The 14012-nt window shown below is 43.6% G+C and overlaps 1 protein-coding gene across 2 annotated transcripts in view; it reads right to left on the bottom strand.

Moving 5' to 3' along the window:
* Positions 1-14012, bottom strand: part of ANKRD6 (ankyrin repeat domain 6) — a 116226-nt gene that overhangs the window by 13924 nt on the left and 88290 nt on the right. For both annotated transcript variants that reach the window (XM_069973573.1, XM_069973574.1), the window contains exons 4-9: positions 11624-11722; positions 9171-9269; positions 5119-5217; positions 4742-4840; positions 3803-3901; positions 882-959 (exon numbers count right to left, since the gene is read on the bottom strand). In XM_069973573.1, coding sequence (XP_069829674.1) covers positions 882-959; positions 3803-3901; positions 4742-4840; positions 5119-5217; positions 9171-9269; positions 11624-11722 — 573 coding nt within the window. The remainder of the gene's footprint in view (positions 1-881; positions 960-3802; positions 3902-4741; positions 4841-5118; positions 5218-9170; positions 9270-11623; positions 11723-14012) is intronic.

Below are 14012 nucleotides of genomic sequence, written 5' to 3'. Positions count from 1 at the left end.
AAATTTCAATAAATAATTTCAATTTCAATAAAATGTGTTGGCAAGGCAGAGACCATCCTTTATATTTTGTAAGATACACTACTTTTGAGAGATTCCTCCCACTTTTATATATTTCCCTTTTTCAGTTTACCTTCTTAAACCCTTATGACCCTTATTGATGTCATTGGGAATACAGTTAAAATTTACTTGCCATTTTTTTTTCTTTCCCCGAGTCCAATGGCAGCACAGCATCCTATGGGTTTCTTGTGCTGCCATAGGACAAAATGGAAAGTTAAAACTTTTTTCTTTCCTTGAGTCTGTAGGCAGCACAGGAAATAAATGGGATGCTGTGCTGCCCTAGGATGCCCTAGACCCAAATACTTTGAAAGGCTGAGTGTTTGTTTTATTTCATTCTAAAAAAAATGACATGATGATTTTTTTTTAATCTATTGGGTTTATAGGACTGCAGGTCAACCTCCAGCATTATCTTAACTTGGCGCAACCACAATGTGGATTAAACAATTTTATCCAGGAAATCTAGTAATAAATTAAGCTCTGCAGTATTTGTGAAGCCAAATACATCAGTAACAGTAACGTAAGATACACCACTAGTAGACTGTACATATATGATTACAGTACAGCATATTTTAATACACAGTGTAAGATCAGACATACTGTAATAGGTAACATGATGTGGATAGTAGCGTGCCTGCTGGCTTGTTATTTTGTTTGTACAATGTCATGTAAATCATTGAGAGGGATGTGTATTGCAAACGTAGGTGCAGTTTGCAGAAATAAACATGAAATGCATCAGTGACTTTAAATGTATGGCTTCAAGGCCTACGTTCAACAAAAGAGAACACATTCCAGCACTTGACATTCCAGTGTATGTAAATCTGTACCTGTGGGGCTTTGGTGAGTAGAAGAGCCACATCTGAGTTATTGTGGTGGCGTGCTGTGTCCAAAGCAATCTGACCTGCCTAAAAGAAGGATATATAGAAAGTATTTGTCATCTAACAGAACACTGCATAATTTACTTAGGTAATAAATAACTGATAAGAATAACACATTGCGGCAGGCACATATCCAGCACCAGTGACTCACGGCTTTCAACCGTTAATGCCGTCATCTGTTTTTTTGCGAGAAGACCTTGAACTTTTCCCATTAGACATCAGAAAGTAGAATTGATATATTGTAACCCTCACCTATTAATAAGGCCACAATTCATCTTGGAGACTCATCTAGTATAATATTGTTAGTGCTTTGATCAATCATTACTATATGTAACAGATAATAAAATGTACCTTGAAGAACTAAGCAGCTGAGCCTTGAAGAAATAGTTAAAGAACATTTATTACAAGATATGAAGTGTAGTATTACTATAATATTCTGACCACCTATTGATCTGGCAGCACCTCTGGATAGATATCAATAAAAGCATGTTTGATGTACTGGAGATGGGCCTTGTATTCCCAGTGCACCGAATTCTCTGCCGATTGATGATGTGCTCACATGAATAGTACAAGGAGCGTTATCAATGGGAGGTGATTTCAGTGCACTAGGCCCACCTCCAGTACATCAAACATGCACATCTATATATATTGAAAATCGGCCATAATTAGAGAACAGTGACACAAATATGTATAAGTTAAAAGTATATGACATGACCCTAAGGTGGTTTTAATAAAAAAAAGAACGACTGCATTGCTTTTCAATGAAAAGTACGGAAAAATGTTTGCGTCTATCACTACTTAATATTGCATATTTATAGGTTTCAAAACCTCCAAAATATCTTTCTGATACGTTAAAAATAGATTACGTTAAAGAAGTACTGTCACTTACATAAACTTTTGACATGTTGCCCAGATATGTCAAAAGTTTAGTTTTAAGTAAATCATAACGGTAAGTTATAGTCAGGTGAAGAATGCAGCAGGGTGTTTCACTCACTGGGACTAACTACAAGATGGGGGCACAGAGAGGTCATACTATATCTGGGGCAAAGAGGGGACATTACTACTATATAGGGTGCACAAAGGGGCCTAACTGCTATATACATGCACAGAGGGGGCCTTACTAATATATGAAGGCACAGAGTACCTAACTACTATATGGAGGCACAAAAAGGTTAAATATAATGCCATCCATATGCTGCAACTAAAACTAAAACAAGGTTAGTTGTACTGCAGGATTTATACTCCAGTATGCCATTTATTGTTGAAGGTCTGTAGCTGATTTTACCCTTTTGATTGATTTTACAAAGTCTTAACAAACAAAAAGAAAAAAGTTCACAACAGTGCAGGGTTTGTGGGGGTGTTGTGATCCCAATATGAGATCTTAAAAAAAAAAATCTATTTTATAGAAAAATCAGGGGGGTATCTATATTGGATAGTTCTTAAAAAATAAAAAAATAACTAAAATTTATATACATGACAGTACTGCTTTGAGGTTTAGTTTCACTTCAATATGTTTACATCAACACATCTGGTCTTGACAGGAACATAGAGATTGTGTTATCCTAAAACGCTAAGCAACAGGCAGACACATATCAACTGTTCTTTCCTCTCAATAAACAATTATCTCTCAATATTAATATATTTCAAAATATGAAATAAAATATGAAATATAAACTAAAGTGGCAACCACAATCTGTCCCGGCAGGCTGCTTGAGAACCCAGCAGTTTTTTTCCCCATAGGAAGTAATGTAAATGTATTTAATACTGGATGCTGATTCCAACATCCACCAATAGCTACAACTGTAACTGTACCTGTAGATTTCATTGAAAATGTACAGTTTAAAGTGTCACTGTCGTGATTTTTTTTTTTTTTTTTTGCAGAAATCAAATAGTCCAGGTGATTTTAAGAAACTTTGTAATTGGGTTTATTAGCGGAAAAATGCATTTGTTATCATGAAAAAGCAGTTTGAAGCTCTCCCCCCTGTCTTCATTGTTCTCCTATGGAGAGAACTAAATAAAAGACCAAAACAGGACAACAAAGAGTTAATCTACAAATCCATCACCCTCTATCTCCTCTAACAGTCACCACTGACCTCTCTGAGCTCTGATTACAGAATTCACCCAGCTCCATGCCTGTAATCCTCTGTTATCTGCTTTCTGCTGTCAGCTAACTCCCTCCTTCAACCTCCCCCCTCCTCTCTCCCTAGAACAGACTGGGTACGTCTGATGCAACAAATCACAATTTCCTGATTTTTTGCAGTGGATGGAAAAGAGGAGGCAGGGGGGGCATAAAAAATGGCTTTTTAAATGCAGATAATGGCATATTTGGCTAATAAACCCAATTACGAAGTTTCTTAAAATCACCTGGACTATTGATTTCTGCGGAAAAAAAAAATACGACAGTGACTCTTTAATCAATACAGTATAGTTAAATACATGTAAAACAGAATAGTGCACAAAGGGATCATTCTTTATAGTGCAGGCGCATGGTGTCTAGAGATGATCGAACAGCGAAAAATCTTAGGTTCTATAGAACTCGAACCTTGTCGAACCTTCCGCATTTGATTTCCGATGCCTTCCCGGCCCGTGGGGAAGGAGACAACCCTGGTTTGAGTTCTGAAGCAAACTTTCCTTGAAAATACTGTTTGAGAACTGAATTGTTCAAGTTCATGGCAGTTTGAGAACCGAGGTACCACTGTATATGGACACCAGTCTTTACTACTACTAATATTACTACTTTGCGAAGAGTTAATGGATACCCTCTCTTGTGTATATAATAATTTACCCAAGGTGACAGCAAAATACACATAATATCCCTACCTATCCTCATGCATATGTATATAAAATAGTTGCAGCAGTGGGATGCTTACGTTATTAAGAAGGGCCGCGTCCGCTCCTGCTTCCAGGAGCACTTTAATAACCTTCCTATGATTGAGAGCCGCAGCAACGTGGAGCGGGGTGTCACCTGCCTGCAAAGGGCACAAATGACACCAAATAAGTTCATTACAATGATGGTTAGCACTGTTCTCTTGTAACGCTGGGGTCCTGGGTTCAGTTTCTACAAAGAACAATACGTATGTTTCTCCCTGTTTTTGTGGATTTCCCCCCACACTCCAAAAACATACAGATAGGCTATGTTCACACAGCGTAAAAGTACAGCAGTTGTTGCCATCAGCAACCAACGGCCGTACTTTGTACAAAAAAGACACGCTGCATGTCCTTCTATGGGATAGTATACACTCCGGCCAGGATCCCAAGCGGCGCCGCAAACAACTGACATGTCGGTTTTCTGCGGCCACTATTCATTGAAAACCATGTCAGTGCACACTATGGCTCCGGCTGCTTGCTTCCTAGTGTGCTTTGGGGAATTCTGATGCGGGCGCGTGGGGATGCGCCTGCATCAGAACTCTACGGCCATAAAAATCATCCGGCTGGTACTGCAGTACCGGCTGGGATGATCTTTGCTGAGACCGGCCGCCCTGTGACCCGTCCAGGTCACGGAACAGCCGGTACAATACGCCGTGTGAACATGGCCATAAGATGTGAGCCCTAATGGGGACAGAAACCAATATGAGCAATCAAAAGCAAAATTTAAAGTGCTGCGGAATAAGTTGGCGCTATATAAATAAAGGAATTATTCCGGTGGTCTGGGTACTGACTGGAAGTTATGTACCGTAATTTCTTCTAATAAAAAAGGGAACAACGTCACGATAAAATCTAGTAAAGAGAGCACGTTCATAAAAATAAACCAATTACTGCTAATAACAGCACCTCCTTTTTAGCAGTATGCCAAAATAAGATTTACTGACCTGATTCTTCTCATTGACAGAACAGAATGCGCTGAGTAGTATCCTGATGACGGACAGGTGATTGTAACGTGCCGCCACATGTAAACAGGTGTCTCCTCCCTGCAAATCACAACTTGTTCACAAGAGCTGCCTCCAAATACACACTGCTTATTACCATACAGAACGACAAAGCTGATATATAACCTTGTCTGCACCGTGCTAATACATCTGCCCGGCCATACCATTCTCCTTCAGAGTGATGGACAGACAGATGGATAATTATGGGCTAAACGTACATGAAATTTCCAACTAACAACACTGGTATGAAAAAAATCTTGTATCACAGATGAGAAGCCTCTACTTCATAGAAAGTTTTTGTTAATTTCTAACCAACTTACATGGTTTTTTAGGTCGGCACGGGATCCTGCAAGCAGTAAGAAACGGCAGCTCTGGGAATGGCCATTTTGGCAAGCCAGATGGAGAGGTGTGTTACCTGCCTTATGGAGAGAACAAGTAAATAAACCAAATAAAATAAAAGCTTATATATATATTTTATATGAATAATAATAATAATAATAATAATAATAATAATAATAATAATAATAATAATAATAATAATTATGATGATATATCCCCCCTCTCCTGTGCAATGAGTCCATAGAGCATGCTCATAAATAAAACTGGGTCTGGAAATTCACATTGTGTCTATGGGCATGAGGCTTGCCATAGTGTGTCACTAAATGGTATTAAGAACAGCTTAGGTAAGATGGCAGCCCCTATATTAAAGCGACTCTGTAACCACAATCTGCCCCCCCTCCCAAACCGCTTGTACCGTTGCATAGCTGAGTTTAATCCAAGATCTGTCCTGAGGTCCGTTCAGCAGGTGATGCAGTTATTGTCCTAAAAAATAACTTTTAAACTTGCAGCCCTGTGTCAAATTGGCATGGCATAGAGTGTCTGTGCCCTAGGCTTGCACCGCCTTTTCGTCCCTCCTCCCTGTCCTCTTCACAATTAGAAATGCCTTAGGCAGGATTTCTTCTATTCATCACTTGTCTGAACACTGCACAAGTGCTGGATAGTTAAGGGCCATGGGCAGAGTTTAGACAAGTGATATTAAGAGAAATCCTGCCCAGGGGCACTGCTAATGATAAGGAGAGCAGGGAGAAGAGGCGGTGCAAACCTAGGGCAAGGACACTCTAGGCCACACCAATTTGGCACAGGGCTTCAAGTTTTAAAGTTGTTTTAAGGACAATAACTGCATCACCTGCCAAACGGACCCCAGGACAGATCTTGGATTAAAAGCAGCTATCCGAAGGTACAAGTGGTTTGGGGGGGTCAGATTGTGGGTACAGAGTCGCTTAAATGCAACTTTAAAAAAATATCAGAAAAGAGAATCAGATTAGAAAAAAAGAAGATGTTCCAGTATCTGGCTCCAATCAGTAAAAACAAATCTAAGCGATACGTTAAAAAAAAAGTTAGCTTAACCAATAACCCCTTAAGGCGATGTTCATATATCGTCAAAATAACAGCCATTTTTATCGGACAGACATCATTTAACAGCCATTAGTTAATAACAACGGCCATTAATATACAAAAATTGCCATTAAAAGACGACCATCCCCCCGAAAAAGCCATCATTTTTAGAGATGATCGAACACCGGAAAAAGTTAGGGTCTATCGAACTCAAACCTTGTCGAACCTTCCGCATTTGATTCCCGATACCTTCCTGTTCCACGGGGAAGGAGGAGACAACCCGAGTACTGCCTGGAATTCCGGGATACAGCCTATTACCTAGGCCAGTGCTTCCCAACCTTTTCCACCTCGGGGCACCCCTTGGGAAAAAAAATTACCTCACGGCACGCCTTCTAAATAATGTTCTACAAAATAATAAAACCGTCATACAGTGACTCACAGGTGACGTCTTCTTTGATCTGAGGCGTCACTTTCCCTTTTCCTCTCCGTCCAGTCCTCCATGATGATTCTTTCCAGATACGTTTCATCTCTTCAGAACCTGCGAGACAAACAATTTAGGCTCCGCACATTTCTAGCAACTTCCTTCCCTTTCTCCCTCCTGTAGGCTCCCATAGTAACTGCGCTGTTTGGTGTTGGTGTCGCTAAAGCGACTAGGAATGTGGGATGCCCCCTGTATGTAGGATTCCCTGCTGTGCCCCCATGAGCTAATAATGCCCCCAGAGGTGCCCCATGAACTAATAATGCCCCCAGAGGTGCCCCCCATGAATTAATAATGCCCCAGAGGTGCCCCCATGAACTAATAATGCCCCCAGAGGTTCCCCCATAAACTAATGGCCCCAGAGGTGCCCCCCATGAACTAATAATGCCCCCAGAGGTGCCCCCCATGAACTAATAATGCCCCCAGAGGTACCCCCATGAACTAATAATGCCCCCAGAGGTGCCCCCATGAGCTAATAATGCCCCCAGAGGTGCCCCCATGAGCTAATAATGCCCCCAGAGGTGCCCTCTTGAGCTAATAATGCCCCCAGAGGTGCCCCCATACACTAATAATGCCCCCAGAGGTGCCCCCATGAACTAATAATGCCCCCAGAGGTGCCCCCATATACTAATAATGCCCCCAGAGGTGCCCCATGAACTAATAATGCCCCCAGAGGTGCCCCCATTTACTAATAATGCCCCCAGAGGTGCTCCCATGAGCTAATAATGCCCCCAGAGGTGCCCCCATGAGCTAATAATGCCCCCAGAGGTGCCCCCATGAGCTAATAATGCCCCCAGAGGTGCCCCCATGAGCTAATAATGCCCCAGAGGTGCCCCCATGAACTAATAATGCCCCCAGAGGTTCCCCCATGAACGAATAATGCCCCCAGAGGTGCCCCCATGAGCTAATAATGCCCCCAGAGGTGCCCCCATGAGCTAATAATGCCCCCAGAGGTGCCCCCATATACTAATAATGCCCCCAGAGGTGCCCCCATGAGCTAATAATGCCCCCAGAGGTGCCCCCATGATCTAATAATGCCCCAGAGGTGCCCCCATATACTAATAATGCCCCCAGAGGTGCCCCCATGAACTAATAATGACCCCAGAGGTGCCCTCATGAGCTAATAATGCCCCCAGAGGGGCCCCCATATACTAATAATGCCCCCAGAGGTGCCCCCATGAACTAATAATGCCCCCAGAGGTGCCCCCTATGAACTAATAATGCCCCCAGAGGTGCCCCCATATACTAATAATGCCCCCATGAGCTAATAATGCCCCCAGAGGTGCCCCCATGAGCTAATAATGCCCCAGAGGTGCCCCCATGAGCTAATAATGTCCCCAGAGGTGCCCCCATGAACTAATAATGCCCCCAGAGGTGCCCCCATGAGCTAATAATGCCCCCAGAGGTGCCCCCATATACTAATAATGCCCCCAGAGGTGCCCCTTTATGGACTAATAATGCCCCCAGAGGTGCCCCCATGAGCTAATAATGCCCCCAGAGGTGCCCCCATGTGCTAATAATGCCCCCAGAGGTGCCCCCATATACTAATAATGCCCCCAGAGGTGCCCCCATGAGCTAATAATGCCCCAGAGGTGCCCCCATGAACTAATAATGCCCCCAGAGGTGCCCCCATGAGCTAATAATGCCCCCAGAGGTGCCCCCATATACTAATAATGCCCCCTGCTCTGCCCCTAAAAAAACCAAACATCCTACTCACCTAATCCGCGCTGTGGCTGCAGGCAGCAGCTCTCCTCCTCCTCTTCTGGCTCCATCTTGCAAGCCGCGGGGTCGGGGGCCGGCGCCTGCCGGAGAGGTCACGTCGCGGCCTCCCATAGGCTGCAGGTATGAAGTGCCGGCAGCCTATAGGAGGGAATGTAGGAGCAGGACGCTGACACTTCCTGCTCCTACATTATGCTCACTTTAATGTTCTGCCCGCTCACTGTGCGGGCAGAACATCAAAGTGATCTGTGCATCCCGAAAAGCTGCGCGGCCGCAGCTTCTCGGGATGCTTAAAGTGACAGCGCACATTTCCCACCGGGATCCCGCAGCACCCCTGGCGGGTTCTCCCGGCACACCAGTGTGCCGCGGAACCCCGGTTGGGAAACGCTGACCTAGGCTGTATCCCAAAATTCCAGGCGGTCCCTGGGATGTCTCCTCCTTCCCCACCGACCGGGAAGGCAGAGGGAATCAAATGCAGAAGGTTCGAGTTTGATAGAACCTAACTTTTTCCGGTGTTTGATGATCTCTAGTCACTTTGACAGTGTGTGAACATAGCCTAAAAATGTCAAGGGTGGAATATGGACTAATGGCATTACATTCATCTGATGCACACTAAAAGTATTGCCAAGTATTAACAGTTTTGCAGTAAACACATATGAAGTATCTTGTTAATCCATAAAGACACTGCAACACCCTGAGGGAAAGACTATGAAGAAGTGACACTACACCCGTCAGTAAGTAATCCAGTTATAATGGTTAAATGTTTAATACCATTCTCACCTTGTTTTTGGCAAGAACATTAGCTCCGGCTTTAACAAGCAGCTTGACGGATTGACTGAATCCATGCCAAGCTGCTTCATGCAGGGCAGTGTTTCCATCCTGCGGAATACATGACATTGCTATAATTTTTTGTTAAATTAACATTTTCATTTTGGTTACATTATTGGAATGCGTCTTTCTATAACAATACACTACAGTTAAATGAACTGCAAAGTTAAAGGGGTTGTCCACCCAAATGTTTTTCTTTCAAATCAACTGGTGCCAGAGAGTACCACACATTTGTAATTTACTTCTATTAAAAATCTCAAGTCTTCCAGTACTTATCAGCTGCTGTATATCCTGCAGGAAGTGGTATTTTTCCAGTCTAGAGCAGGAAAGGTTTTATATAGGGATGTGCTACAGTTCTGGACAGTTCCTGTCATGGACAGAGGTGGCAGCAGAGAGCACAGAGTCAGACTGGAGAGAATACATAACTTCCTGCAGGACATACAGCAGCTGGTAAGACTCAAGCTTTTGAATAAAAAATAAATTGCAAATCTTTGGCACTTTCTGGCACCAACTGATATGAAAGAAAAATATTTTGTGGTGAACTACTCCATTAAAGATCACAATATTGACCTCCAGCATTCTTGCAGCCATGTCTAATCTTAGATACACAAAAAATGGCAAAAATTTAATTAAAGGTAAACTGTTAGCTGTAATAGATGCCCCAAACTGCTTACATGGCCACAGCTATGTAAGAAGTTATACTATGCCTACTTTTTCTTTGTAGCGGTCTTAGGCTGCAATCACTTAAAAATGTTTTTTACTGCCAGTCTTAAGTGTCACGGAGGCGTGGCCTAGGCCATTGGAGTCCCCAGGCCACGCCTCTCTAACATTTTAGAGAAGCATTTAATTATTTTTTTAGGTGATTGCAGCCTTGAACAACTACAATAAAAGTATGGATAGTATCAGTTCTTACATAGCTGTGGCCATGTAAGCAATCTGTGGAGTCTTTTCCTGCTGACAGTTTCCCTTTAAACATATTTTACCCTAGCAATAATGTACAATGAGGACACGTAAAATGTCACAGAAGGTTAGATTAAAGTCACTTTGATTTAAAGAGGATGTACTATCAGGTACATCCTCTTTAATCTGACCCAGGGATAGAATGTCGTCGTCACGGCACAGTTCTATCCACGGGTACCGGGCCGGGGCTGAAGCACAGGAGGCGGGCCACAGTGGGCCCGCAGCTCCAGTGACGCAGCTCCATTGATTCTAATGGAGCTGCGTCATAGAGGGGAGGGAATTCCCTCCCACTGGGGGCGGGCTGGCCCACCTAGTGGGCTTCAGCCCCGACCCGTTACCGGTGGATCGAGGCACCGGCTTTCCCGTGACGGCGCCATTCTATCCCTGGGTCAGATTAAAGAGGATGTACCTGATGGTGCATCCTCGTTAACAAGAGAGCAAAGATACGTGAACACAGAACATACGTTTAATACTCAAGTTGCCTCAACAATAGTGACAGCCACAGTACTCATCTAACATAAAGCTGTCAGTCCCTTAAAGCGAATGTACCATCAGTACATTTGCTTTAAGTTTTGTACATGGATAGAACTGCGCCGGCGCGGGGAAACCAGTGTTGAATCACAGAAAGGTTCTATTTCAGGGCATTGGCCGAGGGTGAAGAACTAGGGGGGGGGGGGGCGGCCCACCTCTCTATGACGCAGCTCCATTAGAAACAAAAGAGGGGTGGGGGTTTCCGCATCATAGAGGGGTGGGGGTTTCCTCCCACTCCAGTGCTTCACCCCTGGCCTGTTCCCAGGAATAGAAAGAGGCGGGAACCAGGCCACGGTTCAAAAAAAGGACCATGCATCGGCTTCCCCGCGCTAGTGCCGTCCTATCCATGTGCAAAAGTTTAAGCGCATGTACTGATGGTACATTCGCTTTAGCAGCACCATCCACTGGCCACACTCCATTCTCTCTCTGGTCCTAGTGTGCACACATAGATATTGCTCTGCAGGCAACAGAGATAGGAAACTGTCCCCCTGCAGTCTCCTTCTCTGAACCACTAATATTGTATTGACAGTGGTATGGGTACTACTACACGGACAATAATCGGCCCTATCCAGCCAATTATCGTTCCGTGTAATAAACACAACGATCAACGAATGATCGTTGTCATCGGCTGATCATTGATATAGGTTCTGACCTATAATTGTCGGCCACCGACCGCGCACAGCTACGTGTAATAGCGATGCGCGGCCGGCTGCTGACCATTTGCAAAATAAATACATTACCTACCACGGTAGTTCTGTCATTTGGAAAGCAAGAAGATATTTTATAGGGTCTTCACTTGAGAGAGATGGTAGTAAACTGTGGGTTTGTATTCCTGAATGACATAAGTAATGTGGCATTGTTCACATACTATAGTAAGTTCACATGATAGCAGGTCCCAATGTCATTATTAATACCTTATCCTGTCTGTCCAAGGCGCAGCCTTCTTGTATCAGGACGGCGAGAATGTCACTGTTTCCCACCACGGCTGCCCTATGCAAAGCTGTCTGCTGGCCCTATGACATAAACAGATAAATCACCTGTCATTATACAGGAAATAAAGGAAAATTATACATATATATAGGGGGAGATTTATCAAACATGGTGAAAAAGTGAAACTGGCTCAGTTGCCCCTAGCAACCAATCAGATTCCACTTTTCATTCCTCACTGACTCTTTGGAAAATGAAAGGTGGAATCTGATTGGTTGCTAGGGAAAACTGAGCCAGTCTCACTTTACACCACGTTGGATAAATCTCCCCCATAGTGTATATGTTTATTTTCTATTCTGATATATGTTATAAAAATGATGCAATCATTGGCTGTGGGGCTGTCCTGTCTCAGTCAGTGATTATCTGAGCCGGCCGTCACTGCCAGACGAGTCCGTCTTGGAAGTGGAGTCGGGATCTTCAGCCAGGACCGAAAGATGGCGTAGGACAACACTGGAGGATTGCGGATAGGTAAAAATAGGCTGTTTAATTTGAGCAGAATACCTCTTTAAAACTAAGCTGAGACTTTCTGTTCTGTCTGTGATAAAGAGGAGGTGGATTGAAAGTGATTTCTACAGCACTACAGCAAGTTGACACCAGTAGATACATTAAATAAATGAAACTTAGCCTCCCCTCCCCTGTAGAATGACATCTGCACAGGTCACAGATTTCACAGAGCGTGCTTAGGATCTGGAGATGCACATTGGGGGGGATTTATGAAGACCAGCGTACAAGTATGCCGGTCTTATATTAGGCCCCGCCCCCTTTTCCTCGGCAGGATTCACTAAGAGGCACACGCCTCTTAGTAAATCCATCCGGCCGGGCGCCTGAACCTGCGCCCGGCGTACGAAATTGGAAGCAGGTGTAGATTTTGATCATGATTTACACCTGCGAGCCTCCTCCCACGCCTCCTCCCCGCCTTATCACGCCCCCCACAAGCTCTGCCAGTCCTCCCATCGGGCGTGCAAGGCTAATGGGAGGTGTGCGCCAAGGAGAAGGGGCGAATTTGCACCTTCTACCTGGCGTACGCCTCAGCTGTATGTTTCATAAATGTCCCCCATTGTGTCTATGTCCATGGGGCTTAATGTAAAGCATATCACTAAATGCTGTTAAAAACTGTTCATGCGAGAAGACTGCCCTTATGATAATACTAAAAATAAAATTACAACCAGAAAATAGAAACAGATTAGAAAAAAAAGTATGTATCAGTATCTGGCTCTTATCAGTAAAAAAAAAAAAAAAATAGGTGACACATTCCTGACATTTTTGTTCCTGGGCCATTAACCCCTAAATGGGTGATTTCTATTTTCTGAATGATGCACTCACCATTCGATTATTATTACAAGGTTATGGTTACAAGTTTATTTGACTCTGTATAACTTCTATGTTGGCCTGTGGTTTGGTCGTCTGTGGCAGGAATATATTCTATGCGTATACACCAGATGTAGAAGACAGACATTTCTGCACTAAACCTGCTGCGTGGGAACATAGCTTAACTTGGCTGGAGTCCAGTTCATATCATATCAACTCTACTTCTGGGTTCATATTAGTTCTGTTTCTCCTTGCCATACACATTGATTTCTTCAACTGTATCAGCTGCTTTTGAAATAATAATAATGCAAAAGTAAGCAATTGTGTAAATGTTTTTATTAGTAAAATTGCTTGCTTTTGCAGCCGTGCTCTGTACTCTGTCACTATTGTTGACAGCTCATTGCCTAGGACACCGACTATTGTTCTCTGCTCTGCGAGCAGTGGTTGATACCTTGGGGCTGGTAAGTACGTCTGTATTGCTTTTGTATCCTCCTCTCAGATCACATACAGCTTGAGGGCTTGTGCACTATCCCTGGAGCCATCAGTGGGACACTCTACATTGCTTCCCCCTACAGTACTCCCTATCCGTATTGTATTGTATCAGATTTCACACTGTAAAACCTAAGATTTTATGCTGCTGTTATATTAAAAAACAATAAAGAAGCCAACCTGTCCATGTCTGTGAAGCAGAGCTCTGGGGGCACGGGGACTGGTAAGTATACATTTTTTATTATGTTCCAGCAACTCCCTGCTTTCAGCAGAATTTTTATTTTGGATAGAAGTCTGTTGTGAGGTTAACATGGCATATGGTATATTATTGTTGGCCAAACCGCTTTCTCACCCAACCTTCCCATACATCATCATATAAAAGAGGTTGTCCGGGAAACATTTACTTTCCCCCTATCCGGGGGGCTCTGGGGGCACGGGGACTGGTAAGTATACATTCTTTATTATGTTCCCACACCCTCTGCTTTCTGCAGATTTTTCATTTTGACCGGACACCTGTTC

This window comes from Dendropsophus ebraccatus, chromosome 6, assembly GCF_027789765.1.
Source record: "Dendropsophus ebraccatus isolate aDenEbr1 chromosome 6, aDenEbr1.pat, whole genome shotgun sequence".
In the NCBI taxonomy this organism is placed as follows: domain Eukaryota; kingdom Metazoa; phylum Chordata; class Amphibia; order Anura; family Hylidae; genus Dendropsophus; species Dendropsophus ebraccatus.
The sequence above is the reverse complement of the archived record's forward strand: the minus strand, read 5'-3'. Positions and strand labels throughout refer to the sequence as shown.